Source organism: Arachis hypogaea, chromosome 14, assembly GCF_003086295.3.
Source record: "Arachis hypogaea cultivar Tifrunner chromosome 14, arahy.Tifrunner.gnm2.J5K5, whole genome shotgun sequence".
NCBI lineage: Eukaryota > Viridiplantae > Streptophyta > Magnoliopsida > Fabales > Fabaceae > Arachis > Arachis hypogaea.
The window spans coordinates 15081591-15099033 of record NC_092049.1 but is presented as its reverse complement, the minus strand read 5'-3'; the positions used below and the strand labels follow the sequence as shown (position 1 = coordinate 15099033).

Genomic DNA, 17443 nt, shown 5'->3' with positions numbered 1-17443 from the left:
GCTGCTCTGATTTATGGACGGATAAATATCAATCTCATTATATTTTTAAAAGAATCTAATTTCTATGCAATAATCCGCGCTACTAATCACATAATATTATATTTAGTGAAAATAATTATTATATTTTTTTATATTAATTGTGTAAAAAATTATGTGTGAATAGTTATTTAAAAAAACAAATGTGATTAATTAGGATAATAAATTTTACACTTAAAATTTTTTAAAAAAGACCAAAAAATCTCAAAATTCTTTAAAGTTTGTAGAATTTTTAAGTAAAGAATTCTTATAAATTGTAACAAAAAAATCTAAGTAAAAACGGAGTGATTTTGTCTAATAGAATAAAATGTTAGTGATAAATTTAATTATTAGAATTATTAAAGATTAAAAATATTTAACAAAAATTTTGTAAAACTTATTTATTTTTGTAATATTTGTTTTTATCATAATATTTTTACTTTAAATAGATGACGAATGATAATATTATGATAAATACTTTTGAAAATAAACTTGATCAAATTATAAATCATTTCTAAAATGTTTACTATTTCCAAAATTTCTTAGAATCAAATATAAAAATATTACGGCACGTTTATTTATAATTTTATTAAAATATATAAAGCCCATAATCTAAATAATATGAAAACCTAAATGATTGTTAGGTCTGTAAAAATGTATTTTAAAACTTTTAACTATTCTTAATTTTACCTTTTCAAAATGTTTAAAATAAAAAAAAAACATTATCAAAACTATTGTTTCCTTTTTTTTCCTGAAAACTATTTGTTCTTGTATGGATACCTGGAGGGAGAGCTCAGTCTCTGGGAGTCGACGCCGAGCTATGACTTTCGGTGCCGACCTTCAAGCCTTATGATAGTCCGAGCTTTACTCCAAGAGGGTGTCCAGTCGCATAGAGCTTTGAGCAAGAGACAGGGGGGAGTGTACCTGCAAAGGCACTCCGAAACTTAAGTTAGTATTGAAAATTCAATGTGTCTTTAGGATAGAAGATCATACCTTTTATAGGTGATAGTGTGTAAATCGGTTATGTTCCTGCTTTATTGCCTGTATTAAAGAGCAATAATAAGGGTTTGGACGTTTCACTTTTGTGAAGCAGTCCGTTAAGCTGATTTGTAACGTTACTTTTTAATAAATGATATTGATTGTTGATTAGTAACTGTAACGCCGATTAATGACGTAAATTGCCGAGTAATGACTAAAATGCCGACTTATAACGCCAAATATCTGGGTAATAGATGTGAATAATGGTGAGTTATGAGTGATAAAGCTGATTTATGACATAGGATTTGTAATGGCCGGACCACAGCCCCCAAGCTTAGCCTGGAAAAATGTTTAATGAAGCAGGTTGAGTTTTTAACTGCGTATGAGTCGGCTACTGAACAGTTCGGCGTGTGCTTCTACCTTGTAGCCTCCAGGTCAAGGTGCTTTATTGAACAGTTACTGAGACTATAGGTTTTCATTATTAGGATAGAGAAAATAATTAAGTGATGCCATTAATGAGTTTGCGTATTTTCAATGTGGGCTTTATTGGGTTTGACGTGACTGATTTGATGGGAAGTGGAAGCGAGATTTTTGGGTTAAAGTGTGGGAATTAAAGGTTAGGAATTCTGAAGGTTTGCATGTTTGCTGGTTTGTGTTGTCTCAAGCGTTTTCAACCAAAAATGAGTAAAAGAGGTGAGTGCTCTTAGTTCTATTTGGTTTTTCTGTTTAATCGTGTTGTCTTCTTCTTCTCTGCTTCTGTTTTTCAAATGGGTTATGAAAAAGAATCGAAAGGGGAGGTAGACTGGTCCTATGACTGGGTGAATGATGATGTAAGGGATCGTGTTTCTCTATTTTTGGATGTTGGTGCTGTGAATGAAATAGATAAGGCTAAGGTTGTTAGGGTTAGTTTTGGGGTTCGGTTGGAGCTGCTCCCTTGTACGGTTGATGATAGGGTTTTTCATAGAGGCGAGGGTTTTGAGTATTTCTTTATGTATAGTTGTGTTCTGGAGGAGCTAAGGGTGAGAGTTCCTTTTAGTGATTTTGAGTGTAAAGTTTTGAAGCAGTTGAACTGTGCGCCCTCACAGCTTCATCCCAATGGTTGGGCCTTCCTGCGGGCATTTGAGATTCTTATGGAATATTTGGAGGAGAAACCGTCAGTGGAGTTGTTTTTCTCACTGTTTCAGGCGAAGGGTGTTTGGAAGGGTGGCTGGGTGAATTTGAACAGTTCTCCGGGGTTTGCTGTGTTCAAGCTGTACAAATCGTCTTTTAAAAATTTTAAGGAAATGTACCTTAAGGTCAGTAGCTGTGAGGATGATTTTCCATTCTATGTGGACGAGCATTTGGGGGGAAAATTTCCTCTCTGGTGGTGTTCAGAGCCTCAAAATATTTTAGGGCCTGAGACTATAAGTCCAAAGGATGAGTGCATAATTGAGTTTTTAACTGAAGTGGTTGATCGGAAAGAGTTGATTTCTGTTTATGATCTGCTGCAGTGGGAGGAGAATAAGGCTGCTGTGATAGACTATCTGGGTAAGATTTTGAATTGTGGATGTTGTGTCATATTTGAGGTTTTTTGAGTAGGTTTATATTTTCCTTGTTTTTCAGGTGGTAAATATCCTGGTTTATCTGCGGCGAGTTTGAGGTCTCGGGTGAAGAGTAAAGGTTTGGAGAAAGAAGTATCTTCGTCAAAGGCGGACAAGGTCGGCGTTGGCGAGGTTGATCAGCCAAGGCCAGGGAGGAGGAAAGTTATTGCTAAGAAAAGAAAAGGTGATCTGGTTGATTTGTCCGATGTTTCTGATGATGAGAAAGATGTTGTTCCAATGGAGGAGGTTCATAAGTTTTGTGATAACCAGAAGAAGTTGCATGGTTTTGTTGAGCGGAGTGAGGGGTCGTCGCTCTGGGGAAAGGATTATCCTTTTATGATTACTGCTGATGAAGTTTGCCAAACCCCTGCCGATGTTAATTTGGCTGAAGAGGTGGGGGATGTGGCAGTTGATCAGTATATGCAGGTAATCTTTTACCTTTTGTTTTGTTGTGGTTGATAATCTTGTGGGTGATCTCATTTAATTCTGTGTTTGTTTGTTGAAGGTTGTTGGTCTGAGGCTTGCTAGTTTAGGGCGGAGCCGAGAGAAGAAACATCGTCAAGTAGCCGAGCAAAAGCCGGATTTGGAGGAACAATTGAGGCTGAAGGCTGCCAAGGTTTCAGAATTGGAGAGTAAACTAGCTGGGGTTGAGAAAGATTTAAAATTGATGAAGGAGAATTATGCCAAAGAGATTGAAGATGTTAAAAAGAAGGAAGCGGATCTGTCTAGTATGGGTACTCGGGTAGTGGAGTTGACTGCAGAATTTAAAAGCTTAGAAAAGAGTAAGGAGACAGCGATCCTGGACTCCTTCATTGAGGGTTTCGAAAGAGCTTCTCTGCAAGCCAGGTTCTTAGCTCCTAATGTTGATCTTGATCAGATGGACCCTGGTAAGATTGTTCATGACGGGGTTATGGTTGAAGATGATGGTGCTAAAGAGGAGGAGGATGAAAATAGTTGATTTAGTGTGTATGTTTGGTTAAAACATGTATTTTGGTGGGTTACTTTGCTCCTATAGTGAGCTTTTGACTGTACTGTGTATGAAACAGTTTTATTTTATTTTTGGTTATGTGACTTTGATGAAAACATATATATTGATAGGTTTATTTTGCGTAGTTTCTGATTGGCGATTATTCTAAATGATATGGCTTTCGATTAGAATCGAATGTTTTGTATGCTAGATAAATTTTGAATGATTGCGTGTTGAGTAGAATTAGAAAATTTTGGGAAAGTTTTGAAATATTGATTTCCAATTTGGATTGGAATTCTGTGTGAATGATCGAATTCCGATGTAGATCGGGTATGTAAAAAAAATTTAGTTTTTTAATGATCGACTTCTGAAGTAGATCGGATAGACTGTGTTGTCGGATTCTGAGTTGAAGTTGGCAGTCGGATTGACTGTTTAATTCCGAGTTAATCGGATTCTGTTTTAAGGTCGGAAGTCGTATTGACTGTTTGCTTCCGAGTTAATCGGATACCGTTTTAAGGTCGGCAGTCGAATTGACTGTTTGCTTCCGAGTTAATCGGATACCGTTTTAAGGTCGGCAGTCAGATTGACTGTTAGGTTCTGAATGACCTATTTGATCAATGTTAATAGTATCTGATTTGTCGGAATGATAGTATAGGTGGAAATGATATGTATATGAAAATGAAATGGAAATTATGAAATGGAAAAAATATTGATGTGATAAAGTTGGGGATCTACTTATTAAAGAACCCTTGATGTCTAGGGCCCAGGTAGGCTAGCCTCGTTAAAACCTCTCCAAGCAAAACCCGTGTGGAAAAAATCTTGGCAGTAGGAAAAAGAGTACTCGCCTGTCCCTGGTATTAGCTGTAATATAACTTTAGGGAAGATACATTCCAAGTGCTAGGGAGATCTTTACCCTCTAGTGTTTGTAGTCGATAAGCTCCATTGCCGATTACTTCTATGACGCGGTAAGGGCCTTCCCAATTAGCTGCTAGTTTGCCATGTGCTGGTGGTTTCCTAGCTTGTTCTGTTTTTCGGAGCACGAGGTCGTGGACTTGGAAAGACCTTGGTTGAGTTTGTTTGTTATATCTTCGGGCAATGCGCTGCTGCATGGCTAAATGTTTGATTGCTGTGGACGACCTTAGTTCTTCAATAAGATCAAGTTCGGTTTGCCTGGCCATGTCTTGTGTAGTTTGATCGGCCAACTCTGTGCGTAGTGAGGATTGGGAGATCTCCACGGGTATCATTGCGTCTGAGCCGTAGACTAAGCGGGAAGGTGTCTCCTTTGTGGTTGAGTGTATTGTTGTATTGTATCCCCATAGGATTTCTGGGATAAGCTCGGCCCAGAGGCTTTTTGCATCGTCCAGCTTCTTTCTTAGAGCATGTAATATTACTTTATTTGCGGCTTCAGCTAGCCCGTTTGTTTGTGGGTGCTCTACTGATGAGAAATGGTGTTTGATTTTCAAGTTCTGCAAGAAAGATGTAAATTTTTGATCGGCAAACTAGTGACCATTATCGGTGATAATGTGCCGAGGAATGCCGAATCGATAAATAATATATTTCCAAACAAAAGAAAGCATTTGTTGTGATGTAATTTTGGCTAGAGGTTGTGCCTCTATCCATTTGGAGAAATAATCAATTGCTACCACAAGGAATTTAACCTGACCTGCTGCTGTGGGGAAAGGTCCGAGGATATCTATGCCCCATTGGTTGAATGGCCAACTAATCTCAGAGCAGTGTAGGGGTTCAGCCGGGAGATGTGTAATCGAACTGTGTTTTTGGCAGCTGTTACAGCTTTTAACTTTTGCTTGGCAATCCTGTCGTATTGTCGGCCAATATAATCCAGCTCTGAGGATTTTCGAATACAGACTTCGGGCTCCGAGGTGTGTACCACAGATCCCTTCATGTGCTTCAGCAAGTGCAAGCTCGGCTTCTGATCTGCAAAGACATTGGAGTAATGGACGGGAGAATCCCCGTCTATATAGGCAATTATTAAAAATTGTATAAAAGGAGGCTTGTCGGCGGAAATGCCGAGCATTTTCGACGTCACCTGGCAAGACCCCTGTCTGGAGATATTGTATGAATGGGGATCTCCAATCTGTTTCCTGTGTTACACTTAAGACATATTTTAGTTCAACGCTTGGATTGAGTAGTGTTGACTGATAAAGCGATGACCTTTTTGGTTGAGTACTGGCGAGCTTAGACAGAATGTCAGCTCGGCCATTGCTCTCCCTTGGTATGTGCTGTATTTCATATTTGGTAAATTTTGAAAGTAAATTGTGTACGACATCCAGGTATTTAGAGAGCAAGGGGTCCTTTACTTGGTATAGGTTGTTTACTTGTTGGACGACAAGTAAGGAGTCGCAGTATACCTTAAGTTCGGTGATGTTAAGGTCGGCAGCGAGTCTTAGGCCGGCAATTAATGCCTCGTACTCACTTTGATTGTTGCTCGCCTTAAATGAGAAGTTGAGGGAATGTTCGATGACGTTGCCGTGGCCATCATCAAGTATAATTCCTGCACCACACCCGTGTGGGTTGGAGGACCCGTCGACGTATAAAGACCATTCGATGTAATCTTCAGTTATATTCGGTACTGAGAACTTGGCGATAAAGTCGGCCAAAAACTGTGATTTGATGGATGCTCGGCCTTCGTACTTGATATCGAATTCCGATAGTTTCACCGACCATTTGACTAGTCGGCCAGCCAGTTCAGGCTTCTGGAGCACTTGTCGCAAAGGTTGATCTGTTCTAACATGGATTTCATGGCTCTGAAAGTATGGTCGGAGTCTTCTGGCTGAGAAGACAAGCGTGAGTGCCAGCTTCTCAATGCTCGGGTAACGAAGCTCGGTGTTCTGTAAGGTCTTGCTGGTGAAGTAGATTGGGAACTGTTTCTTCTCCCTTTCTGCGACAAGAGCAGAGCTTATAGCCCAGTTAGTGACAGACAAATATAAGAATAGTGGCTCCCCTTGTAGGGGTGTGTGTAAAATTGGTGATTTTGAAAGAGTTTCTTTTGAAGTTGTAAATGCCTGTTCACATTCATCAGTCCATTAGAAAGCTTTTTTTGTTTTTAAAGTTTGGAAAAAACATGAAGATTTAGAAGCTAGGCAAGGTAAGAATCTAGAAAGTGCAGCAAGTCTCCCTGTTAACCGCTGGACTTCCTTGATGGTTTGTGGGCTTGTCATGTCTACAATAGCTCGGCATTTTTCAGGATTTGCTTCAATACCTCGGCTAGTGAGCATGAAGCCGAGGAATTTACCACTTTGAACCCCAAATGCGCACTTTTCGGGATTTAACCGCATGTTGTATTTTCTTAGCTGTCCGAAGATTTCTGTGAGGTCGTCAAGGTGGTTATTACCGATCTTTGTCTTGGCGACCATATCATCTACGTAGAATTCGATGTTCCTGCCGAGTTGTTTGGCGAAGATTTTGTCCATCAGACGCTGATATGTCGCACCTGCATTCTTAAGGCCAAATGGCATGACTTTATAACAATAGTTTCCATATTCAGTAATAAAGGCCGTCTTATTTTGGTTGGATGGGTGCATTTGGATCTGGTTATAACCAGAATAGGCATCCATGAAGCTGAGCTTTTCAAAACCAGAGGCATTATCAACTAAACAATCAATAGAGGACAAAGGGTAGGAATCTTTGGGGCATGCTTTGTTGAGATCGGTGAAATCAACACACATGCGCCATTTACCGTTATGTTTTTTAACCATGACGACGTTTGCCAGCCATGTTGTGAATCTGATTTCTCGGATGAAACCCGCGTTGATGAGCTTCTTGGTTTCTTCTAGGGAAGCTTGCTTTCGGTCGTGCCCGAGATTTCTCTTTTTCTATGCTACAGGTCGGATAGATGGATCTAGTGCTAACTTGTGTGATATGATGGATGGATCGATGCCTGGCATATCAGCTGGGATCCACGCGAATAGGTCGGCATTTTGTTGTAAGAATGCTCGGAATGAAGATTTTTCGTCTGAAGATAATGTTGAGCCGACGTATGTGAACTTATCCGTGCTTTCTGTGAAGTAGATTTTGTCTAGGTCTTCTGTTGGAGTCGGTCTTTCCAGTGTTCCTGCTCTAGGATCAAGGTCGGCCAGCATGTGTTGGTTGTTCGTGTTGCCGATATTGTGGACCTGAGCTTTTGTGTTACGGTGAGGTCTTTTGAGACTATTGTTGTAGCACTCCCTGCCCTCTCGAGTATCACTATGAATGGTTGCAATTGTGTTGTCCTGCAAAGAGAACTTAACGCAAAGATGAATTGTAGATACTATAGCGCCGAACCTATTTAAGAAAGGTCGGCCAAGTATAATATTATAGGGACTGAAGCAATCAACAACTAAGTATTGAATGTCTGAAGTTTTTGACGAAGGGAACTTACCGAGTGTGGTTTGTAACCACACAGAGCCCATAACCAGGACTCGCTCACCTGAGAATCCTACCAAGTCACCAGTGGAAGGTCGGATGATGTTATCGCTCAGTTTCATTTTCTGGAAAGTCGAGTAAAAGAGAACGTCGGCGCTGCTGCCTGGGTCGAGCAACACCTTTTTAATTAGGAGATCTCCGAGCTGTAGGGAGATTACGACGGGATCATCCAGATTTGCTACGTTGTTATCATGATTGGCTGTATGGAATGTTATCTGTAGAGATGTAGGCGGTGACTGTTGTTGACTTTGATCGGCGTTGATGGAAAGGATAGCTCGGTAAGATCTTTTCCTTGCTGAACTTGTGGCTCCTCCACCTGCAAAACCTCCGGAAATACAGTTAATTGTACGTGTTGGTAGTTCAGGATGGTTATTGTTCGGTCGGTCTCTATCTCGGTTATGTTGTGTAGCCGAGCTTTGGTCTCCTGGAGGAGGTGCTCGCTGCTGCATGTGGCCGCTGATGAATTTGTCCAGATGACCTTGCCGAGCTAATCGCTCCAACAGGTCTTTGGCGATGACACAGTCATCGGTATTGTGTCCGTGCTTCTGGTGGAAAGAGCAGTACTTTGATCGGTCAGTGCCTTTTGAATCTGGGTAATTGCCAGCTTTTCGTGGTGGCTTGATTAACTTCGAATTCAAGATCTCCTTGATTATTTCATCGCGCTTGGTGTTGAATTTGGTGTAGGTCTCATATCGTGGGATTGGTTTGAAATTCTTCTTGTTGTCCCGCGGCTTGTCGTCATCTTTATAATGAGGCTTTTCTATTTTCCGAGCTTGTCGGAGCTCTTCGATGTCAATCTGTCCTTTGGCTTTTTCACGGAATTCGCCCATAGTTTTTGATTTGGCCACAGCAATAGTTTCCTGGAATTTTCCTGGTCTTAATCCACTTTTTATGGCGTGTAGTTCTACCTCGGGGTGGAGATCGGGTATGTTTATGGCTATCTTTGTGAAGCGCGTCATGTAGTCCTTGAGGCTTTCATGCTGGCCTTGCTTGACTGTGTTCAGGTAGTCGGAGTCGTGAAGGTAGATGGCGGATCCAGCGAAGTGCTCCTCAAAGGGTTTTGATATGTCTCGGAATCGAGAAATGGAACCTGCAGGCAAAGAACAAAACCAATCAAGTGCAGGACCGTCTAAATAAGATGGAAAACAACGACATAAAATTTTATCAGATGCACCGTTTACTATCATTATGGAGGTGAACTTTTTGATGTATTTCTTCGGGTCACCTGACCCATCATAGGGAGTTAGGGTGGTTGGTAGAGTAAACCTTCGAGGCAGCACGAAGTTCATTACTTCCGCCGTGAATGGTCCGGGGGAGCTTTCCTGATCGTCATTTTCTGTGTTTTTCTGAGCTTCCTCATTGTGTTGGGGCTGTTCCTCTTCTTGTCGAGCAGTGTCTGAGACATGTGTTGGCCCTGACTGCTGCTCGGCTTCTTCCGTCCGTTCTTGTCGGTCATCGTTTTCGGTTCGAGTGTTATTCAAGTTGGCAATTTGATTTGCCATTCTTTAGTTCTCCTCAGCCATGGCTTGTCGCAACTCAGTCACCATCCGGAGCAGTTCGGATGGCGAGGGTGGAGGTTGTTCCGCCATGACTTTCAAAACGAGAACCTCGAGGCCGATGATATAGAGAGAGAGGTTTATATTTTTGGCCCCATGGTGGGCGCCAATTGTTCTTGTATGGATACCTGGAGGGAGAGCTCAGTCTCTGGGAGTCAACGCCGAGCTATGACTTTCGGTGCCGACCTTCAAGCCTTATGATAGTCCGAGCTTTACTCCAAGAGGGTGTCCAGTCGTATAGAGCTTTGAGCAAGAGACAGGGGGGAGTGTACCTGCAAAGGCACTCTGAAACTTAAGTTAGTATTGAGAATTCAATGTGTCTTCAGGATAGAAGATCATACATTTTATAGGTGATAGTGTGTAAATCGGTTATGTTCCTGCTTTATTGCCTGTATTAAAGAGCAATAATAAGGGTTTGGACGTTTCACTTTTGTGAAGCAGTCCGTTAAGCTGATTTGTAATGTTACTTTTTAATAAATGATATTGATTGTTGATTAGTAACTGTAACGCCGATTAATGACGTAAATTGCCGAGTAATGACTAAAATGCCGACTTATAACACCAAATATCTGGGTAATTGATGTGAATAATGGCAAATTATGAGTGATAAAGCTGATTTATGACATAGAATTTATAATGGCCAGACCACTATTGTTTTCTAATTAATAGAATCAACATTTTTTTTTACAATTTTTTTTAATTTAATAGACTAAAAATTAATTTCACAAATTAAAATTTTATTTAAAAATTTGTCATGATCAATTGGTGGAGGCATCCACAAAGAAGGATTAAAATTAGAATCTCGCTAAGGAGCCATTGGAGTATTTGTACAATATATACAATAAGCTATTTATTTGGTTCAATATGAGTTAAAAAATAAACATTGAGGATAAAATACTACTAATTTCTCAAACACAATACATCCATACTATCCAGAATAACCATCCAGGTAACAGGGATAATAAACATCTGATATACTACTGAATTAAACATCTCTAAACCCCATTATACACATTATACAGATACTCCGTTAACTTCCTATACTTCCTCTTCAAATTATTATCAGAACTATTGCGTGCTTGTGCTTCCTGTTGCCTTCTTGTGATTCTTTGGGCCGCTGGCCCCCCAACTTTGACAAAAATATAAATCAAGGCAAGTTACTTGCAAAAGGAGTATAACCGTAACAAAACCCATGACAAAAAACAATGTGATTAAGTTATTAAGTGTTTATGACCAAAAAAAAAAAAAGTTATTAAGTGTTTAAAGAAGTGCCTTTACTTTATCTATTAGCAAATCAAGGAAAATTAAAGCCAATAATCTATTTAACAATTCCTTGGTTAAAATTATTATCTAACTATTAAAATCTAAAAAAACTATATGCATAATAAAAATTAATCACTATAATATATATATTATTTAATTTATTTTTATTATGTATTTTATATTTTAATATATATTTTATACTAATAATTAATTTAATAATTAATTTTTAATATTTATATAACATAATTAACTAAAATTAAGAACTACTTGCTTTCTTTATAAAATTTTAAAAATTATACTAAAATCACATATTAACAAATATTAATAATAGGATTTTTATCTTTTTTCCTCTCTCTATCTCTATCTCTATTTTTCTAATCTACTCGTTATTTTATAACACATGAAAAAATATAAAAAGTAAACCAGTCATATTATTTTACGATAATACTAAAAAAATAATATCTAAAATTGTCTTATATAATATATTATTTATAATTTTATATAAATAATATTTATAATTATATATTTATTATATTTAAAATTATATAATTATTATAATAATAATTAATAAATATTAAATAAAATAATTTTAAATAAATTAATTTTTTATGATCTCTTAAATATTATTATTATTTTATGTTATAATTTTCATATATATAATAAATACTATATAGTATTTAAAAAGTGATATTTATTTGTTAAAAAAATTAAAAATTAATATTTAATTTAAAATATATAAAAATAAATAATTTTTTAAATATTAAAATTTATTTTAAAAAATAAATTAAATAAAATTTAGACAATAACTTATACACATTATAGAATTAGAGTATATATATATATATATATATATATATATATATATATATATATATGCATGAGTTTGTCCTTTCCTTTAATACGTGGCATACATTCATTGCTTCTCCAACACGTATTGTCATTGTCAACTACTCAACTTACAAGGGTTCATCAGTCATTGATTATAAATATGGATTTTATGATGTCTTTTATTGTAGTACTTAAATTGTCTAATTTGTCTTTATAAAAAAAAAAAAAATGTATAAAATAAAAGTAAAATATTTAAAATTTATTAAATATTATTTTTTACCTTTTTTAAAAAATTAAGTACCATGTCTTAAATACCGTAGTATTCACCTATAAATATATACCACAGAAGCGCAGGGCAGAGAGAGGAGGGTATCGAAGTTTATTGTTTAATTATTTACTCCTCACCAAATTTAGTAATTGCTAAATCTGACCAGTAGTAATTGCGGAGTCTAGAGAAACCTTTTACAAGAAAGACCTGGAGATATGCAAGGGTTACTTGTAGTGTTTGTTTGTTGTAGGGTTGAACAGTGATCGAATTGGATATAATTAAAATTTCGATTCGATTTACACTAAAATTATTGAATTGGATTGAATTTAATATGTACTTTAATACGATCTAATTCGTACATTTGCAGATCAGATTGGATATCGGATATATTCGTAATACACAAAAATATTTTTAAAAGTTTATTTTTATTAAAAAATATCAATAAAATTTATTTTTTTATTCTTTTAAATATGTTTACTCTTAAAATAATATTAAACATATATTTTTTAAATAATAAATTAAAATAATACAACATATATAATAATTATTAGTTGAAATAAAATATAAAAAGAATATTTACTTATTTATTTCTTTATTTTTGCAGATACGCGGATATGCAAATCGGATATACGAATATCTACACAAAATCTGTAATCTAATCCTATTAATGTGCGGATCCGATTCAATCCAGTAACCTTGCGAATCGGACGCATATCTACAATTTTCATATCGAATTCGGATAAACGTTACGAATATGCAAATCAGATCCGATCTATAAATACCCCTACATGTTACCAAAGCAATCACTTAAAAAGACAATAAATATAAATAAATAAAGGCAATTATTTTTGTTCTCTTTTTCTTTGTTTATAATTTACACAATACAAATAAATTATATGAAATCAAATAAAAATAATAACAAAATTTTCTTAAATAAATCATTTAAATATCCTATTTACAGACATAAACAATTTGAGTCTTATTATTTATCTTATTTATAATATAAACGTATTAATTAAATACGTATTTTATTTACACTGTAAATAAAATAAAATACGAAATATTTGAATGCAATATATACAAGTGTAGACAAAATATTTAAAATTTAAAAATTTTCGTTTACAGTATAAATAAGATACGTGTATAATTATATTGTGCACACTATAAATAATATATGTAAAAAAGTATCTCATTTTTAATGTAAATATGATATGAAACAACAAATTTTTTTTAACTATATAAGAAAGTGCAAAGGGGGCAATAACTCTTTTAATTTTAATTTTTTACATGTAAATTATATGTAAATTTTAGTTTAATCTCTCTTAAAATTTTATTTTAATATTATTTTATTATATAAATATTTTTTACTCTCCTCTAATATTTTATCTAACTCCATCCTAAGAAGTAGCTTTTTCTCACACAAACTTCACTCTTTTTTTAAATACCTTCAATAATTAAGAATGATGAGTAATTATATTTTTGTGAGTATATATCATAATTATTACATTAAAAATAATGAAGAAGGGGTTGTGTTTTAATATGAGATCTCGATTTTTGTTAAGCATCTATCATTTAGATTTTTTGTCTGAATTAAAGAGTTTAGTATTGACGAGTATTATATAAGTGCATATCTAAATTTATCTTATTTACAGTATAAATAAAATAGCCTAAATTATACAACGGTAATGCTAGGAAGAAAAAAAAGTCCGAACTTGTTTTATTTAACATTCATTAATTGTTCTGAGAATTAATAAATACTAAATAAAATAAGTTATAACTATTTTTTGCTGATTTTCTTTGATTACCAAATATTTCCGATTGTACAATATATCTGCACTCAAGATATATGGTAATATCGACCTGTATTTTTTCGTTTATGTACTCATGATAATATTGACATGTTGTATCTTATTCACATCATACACAAAATATATATAAGGACAATTTACCTATTTAAATTATTTTGAAAATTATGTTATCAGATTACAACTTTTAAAAAATGCAGACGCAAATACAACTTTTATATTTCTATATAAACCGCTACATATTGTAGTAGCCTGTAGCGGTTTACGTTGATTTGCGTGCATGAAGAAATTGTGCAACGGTCTCTTCACAATGTGACTGCTTGAAAAATATTTATGGGTATGTTTAGCAAACGCGTTGGAAAAGAGAGAAGCATATTTGAGTCTATTGAATACTTTATTTTATGTTTGGCAACTTTTTATCTCTTTAAACGGAGAAGTGATTCCACTTTTGAACCGCACATTCACGTCGTGAAGTTAAAATTTGTTACTTCTGCGTTAATCTTTTAAATTTATTTCAATCACTAGTAAGATGAATAATTTTAATTTTCTTTATTCTTTTTTGTACTCTCTTTCATATTTTAATTTTTATGTTTTTTTGTTCATATGGTATTTGTGGGTTGTTTTATGACATTTTTATTCTTTTTTATCTGTATGAGTCTTTTTTTTCTATTCTTTGATGTATTCTATTTTCATTTTGTATAAAAAAATTATTTTTATTCGCCTTTATAAAATTTGTAATCGTAATAATAGTATGTTTATTATCAAAATTTTGCATAATATTAATTAAGATCCTATCAAAAAGAACAAAATAAATAAAAAACTAATTATAAGTAACAATAGAATCATAAATAATAAAAATTTATAGTTTAAAATAGGTTTAATTACTCTGTTAGTCCCTATAGTTTCGTGAAATTTTCAATTAGGTCTCTATACTTTTTTTCTTTTTAATTGAGTCCCTACACTAAATTTTTTTTTCAATTAAGTCCTTCTTAGTAGTAATTGGCTCAATTTTATAGGGACCAACTAAAAAAAAGAATTGGTATAGGGACCTAAATAAAAGGAAAAAAAAGTGTAGGGACTCAATTAAAAAGAAAATTTGGTGCAAGGACTTAATTAAAAGGAAAAAAAGGATAGGGACCTAATTGAAAATTTTGCGAAACTATAGAGACCAACAGAGTAATTAAACCTTTAAAATAATACTAAATTAAAGAGCACTGATAATACTAAAAAAATTATAGAATATTTTCTTTTTGTTTGATATTATAAAATTTATAATACTCTCTTTCATATTTTTATTTTTATTATATTATTTTATTTATATGATAAATAATTTTTATATTATTTTTTATAATGTTCTAATTTTTCATGTATATTATTATTTTTTGTAATTTTTATTATTTTTTGTGTTCATATTAATTTTTTTATCATTTACGGTCTAATATTTTTGTTTTAGTTGAAATTTTTTATTTTTTATTCGGTTATATAAAATTTATAATTATAATGCTCGTATATTATGTTTTATTATAATTTTTTTATAATATAGATTATAATTCCATTCAAAAATCTCCAAATGAATAATTCGGGGGCTCAAGCGGATTTATACTCATCCAATTTCTGAAGAAATTGCTAGATTTTAGAAGTTATATTTGTGTTTGCATTTTTAAAAATGATAATCTGGTAACATAATTCTCCAAACAATTTAAATAAGTAAATTGTCTTATATTTAATTAAAATGTTCGTATTATAAACGAGATAAATAATAAGACACAAATTTATAAATATTACCTGAATTATATATATCTGTAAATAAAATATTTAAATTATCTAATAAAAAATTTCTAATAACGTTATCCTCTTCCTCTTGGTAATAATAACCCGAGTATATAATTTCTAAAAATTTCTTATCCATAAATTATTTTTTTAAAAATAAGGTGTTGCAAAATTTAAATACAATAATTTATATGTCAATGATTAAACTAAGGTGAATGCATCAATACAATGCCACATGGAAATATCTGAAAATGGAAGTAGATGGGAATAAAGTAAAAAATCACTTCATGAGAATAAGAATGAGGATAAAGATTTCTTTGTAAAAAATTTAAAAAAAGAATAGAAATTATATTCTTATCTTATGGTAATATTCGTACCGAAGATATATATATATATATAACTAAAATAGTAGTAAAAGAAAATATTGCCATGCAACAAAGTTTAAATAGTAGAAATTATTTAGCATATACAATATTTTTTATTTTTAAAATTGTATTGTATACTTTATATAAAACTACTTGAGAATTTGACATTCATTAGTTTTATTATATAATATAATTGAAAATATTAAATTTATTTTATTTTAATTATACTAAAACTAATGTAATCTTTATAAAAATGAATAATTTTCGTGAGATCCATAAAACTATATTTTTCCACAGGAAATAGACATGAGGAGAAATATTTTCCTATAGTAAAGAATAAGAGTAGAGATGAGAAAAAATTTTCAAAGTGTGAAATAGGGAATAGATAACACTATTCTTTCTCCCCTGTATTGTCCTCCCTAATTCAAGGTAAAAGAAAAATAAAAACTTGAGGGAAGAATACTGATGGAATGGAATAGCAGCATGGCATTTATTAATTGATTGTTGAAAATGCTAGGGTATGAGGCCTCTCAATGCTGTTGAGGGAACCCATATTATTAAACACAACTAACTGCTCTTTCCCATTAAATATAATGAGTGATGAGAGTTATGGAAAAATGGGAAGATCAGAAGGTACGTGGTCTTGTCATTTTCTCCGCTACATATGCATGTTTGAGTTTTTCAACTCCTCTCTTCTTCCAACTCTGAGGGCCGGGACCCCAAAATCCCATCTACTACTTATAAGCTTCAATAACATACAGCATAGTGAAGTTGAGACAGTGACAACTTTCTCTTTCTCTCTCTTGCTCTGTTGCAAATTCAGGCATGTATTCCATGCATCATGCATGCAACATACATGCAGCTACAAAGGAATTGGATTTTATACTAATCATAAAACTATAGATTATAGAAACTTTTTTTATTTACTTAAATAAATTTAATTTTAATAACTTTTAGGTGACTTTTGGTTTAGATTTTTATGATTTTCTTTCTTTATTTATTTAAGGAAATTAAAGGTTTTCCACTGTTAGTTTATTATCATTATTTAATATGACAAGTTAAATTATAAATATGGCATACAACATTACAGCAGATCCGCCTCTTAACAGCAGTTTTTAGGAGAATTAGCGGCGGTTTATAACCGCCGCAAAACAAATGACCAGTGATTCAAAAACCGTTGTTGTATAGGGCGTGGACATTTGATTTTGCAGTGGTTTTGTTGAACCGCTGGAAAACCACTTGATTGGCGTCAATTGATTTAGCGGTGGTTTGAAACCGCCGCTATTTGGCCAACAGGAAATTCGAATGCATTTTCTAGCGGTTTTGAACCGCTGCTGTTCTATTGACCGTTGTGTTTTTACAAATGTATTCTGCGGCGGTTCCAAACTGCCGCTATCCGATTTTTCCAAAAATTTAAATTTATCTTCGGCAATTTGATAACTGCCGCTATTGTTCCGTCTAAATGGCCGCAAAATAAGCTAAGTGTACTTTGCACCAGCAATCAGCACTCTTTTAATTACCGTATTATTTTTTTTTGGCTATTTTTAAAAATTTTTCTGATATTAGAAAACTTAATTATTTTTTAACTGAATGAATAAACTGATGGGTGAACGAATAAAAATCAAA

At 33.7% G+C, this 17443-nt stretch overlaps 1 protein-coding gene across 1 annotated transcript; it reads right to left on the bottom strand.

Annotated features, from left to right (window-relative positions):
- Positions 1–4397: 4397 nt before the first annotated feature.
- Positions 4398–7233, bottom strand: LOC140178494 (uncharacterized). The gene is made up of 4 exons (XM_072215590.1): positions 7225–7233; positions 6761–7124; positions 5910–6439; positions 4398–5006 (listed from the first exon to the last, which is right to left on the bottom strand). Exons 1-4 carry the CDS (start codon positions 7231–7233, stop codon positions 4398–4400), a joined length of 1512 nt encoding a protein of 503 aa, XP_072071691.1.
- Between the last annotated feature and the right edge of the window lie 10210 nt (positions 7234–17443).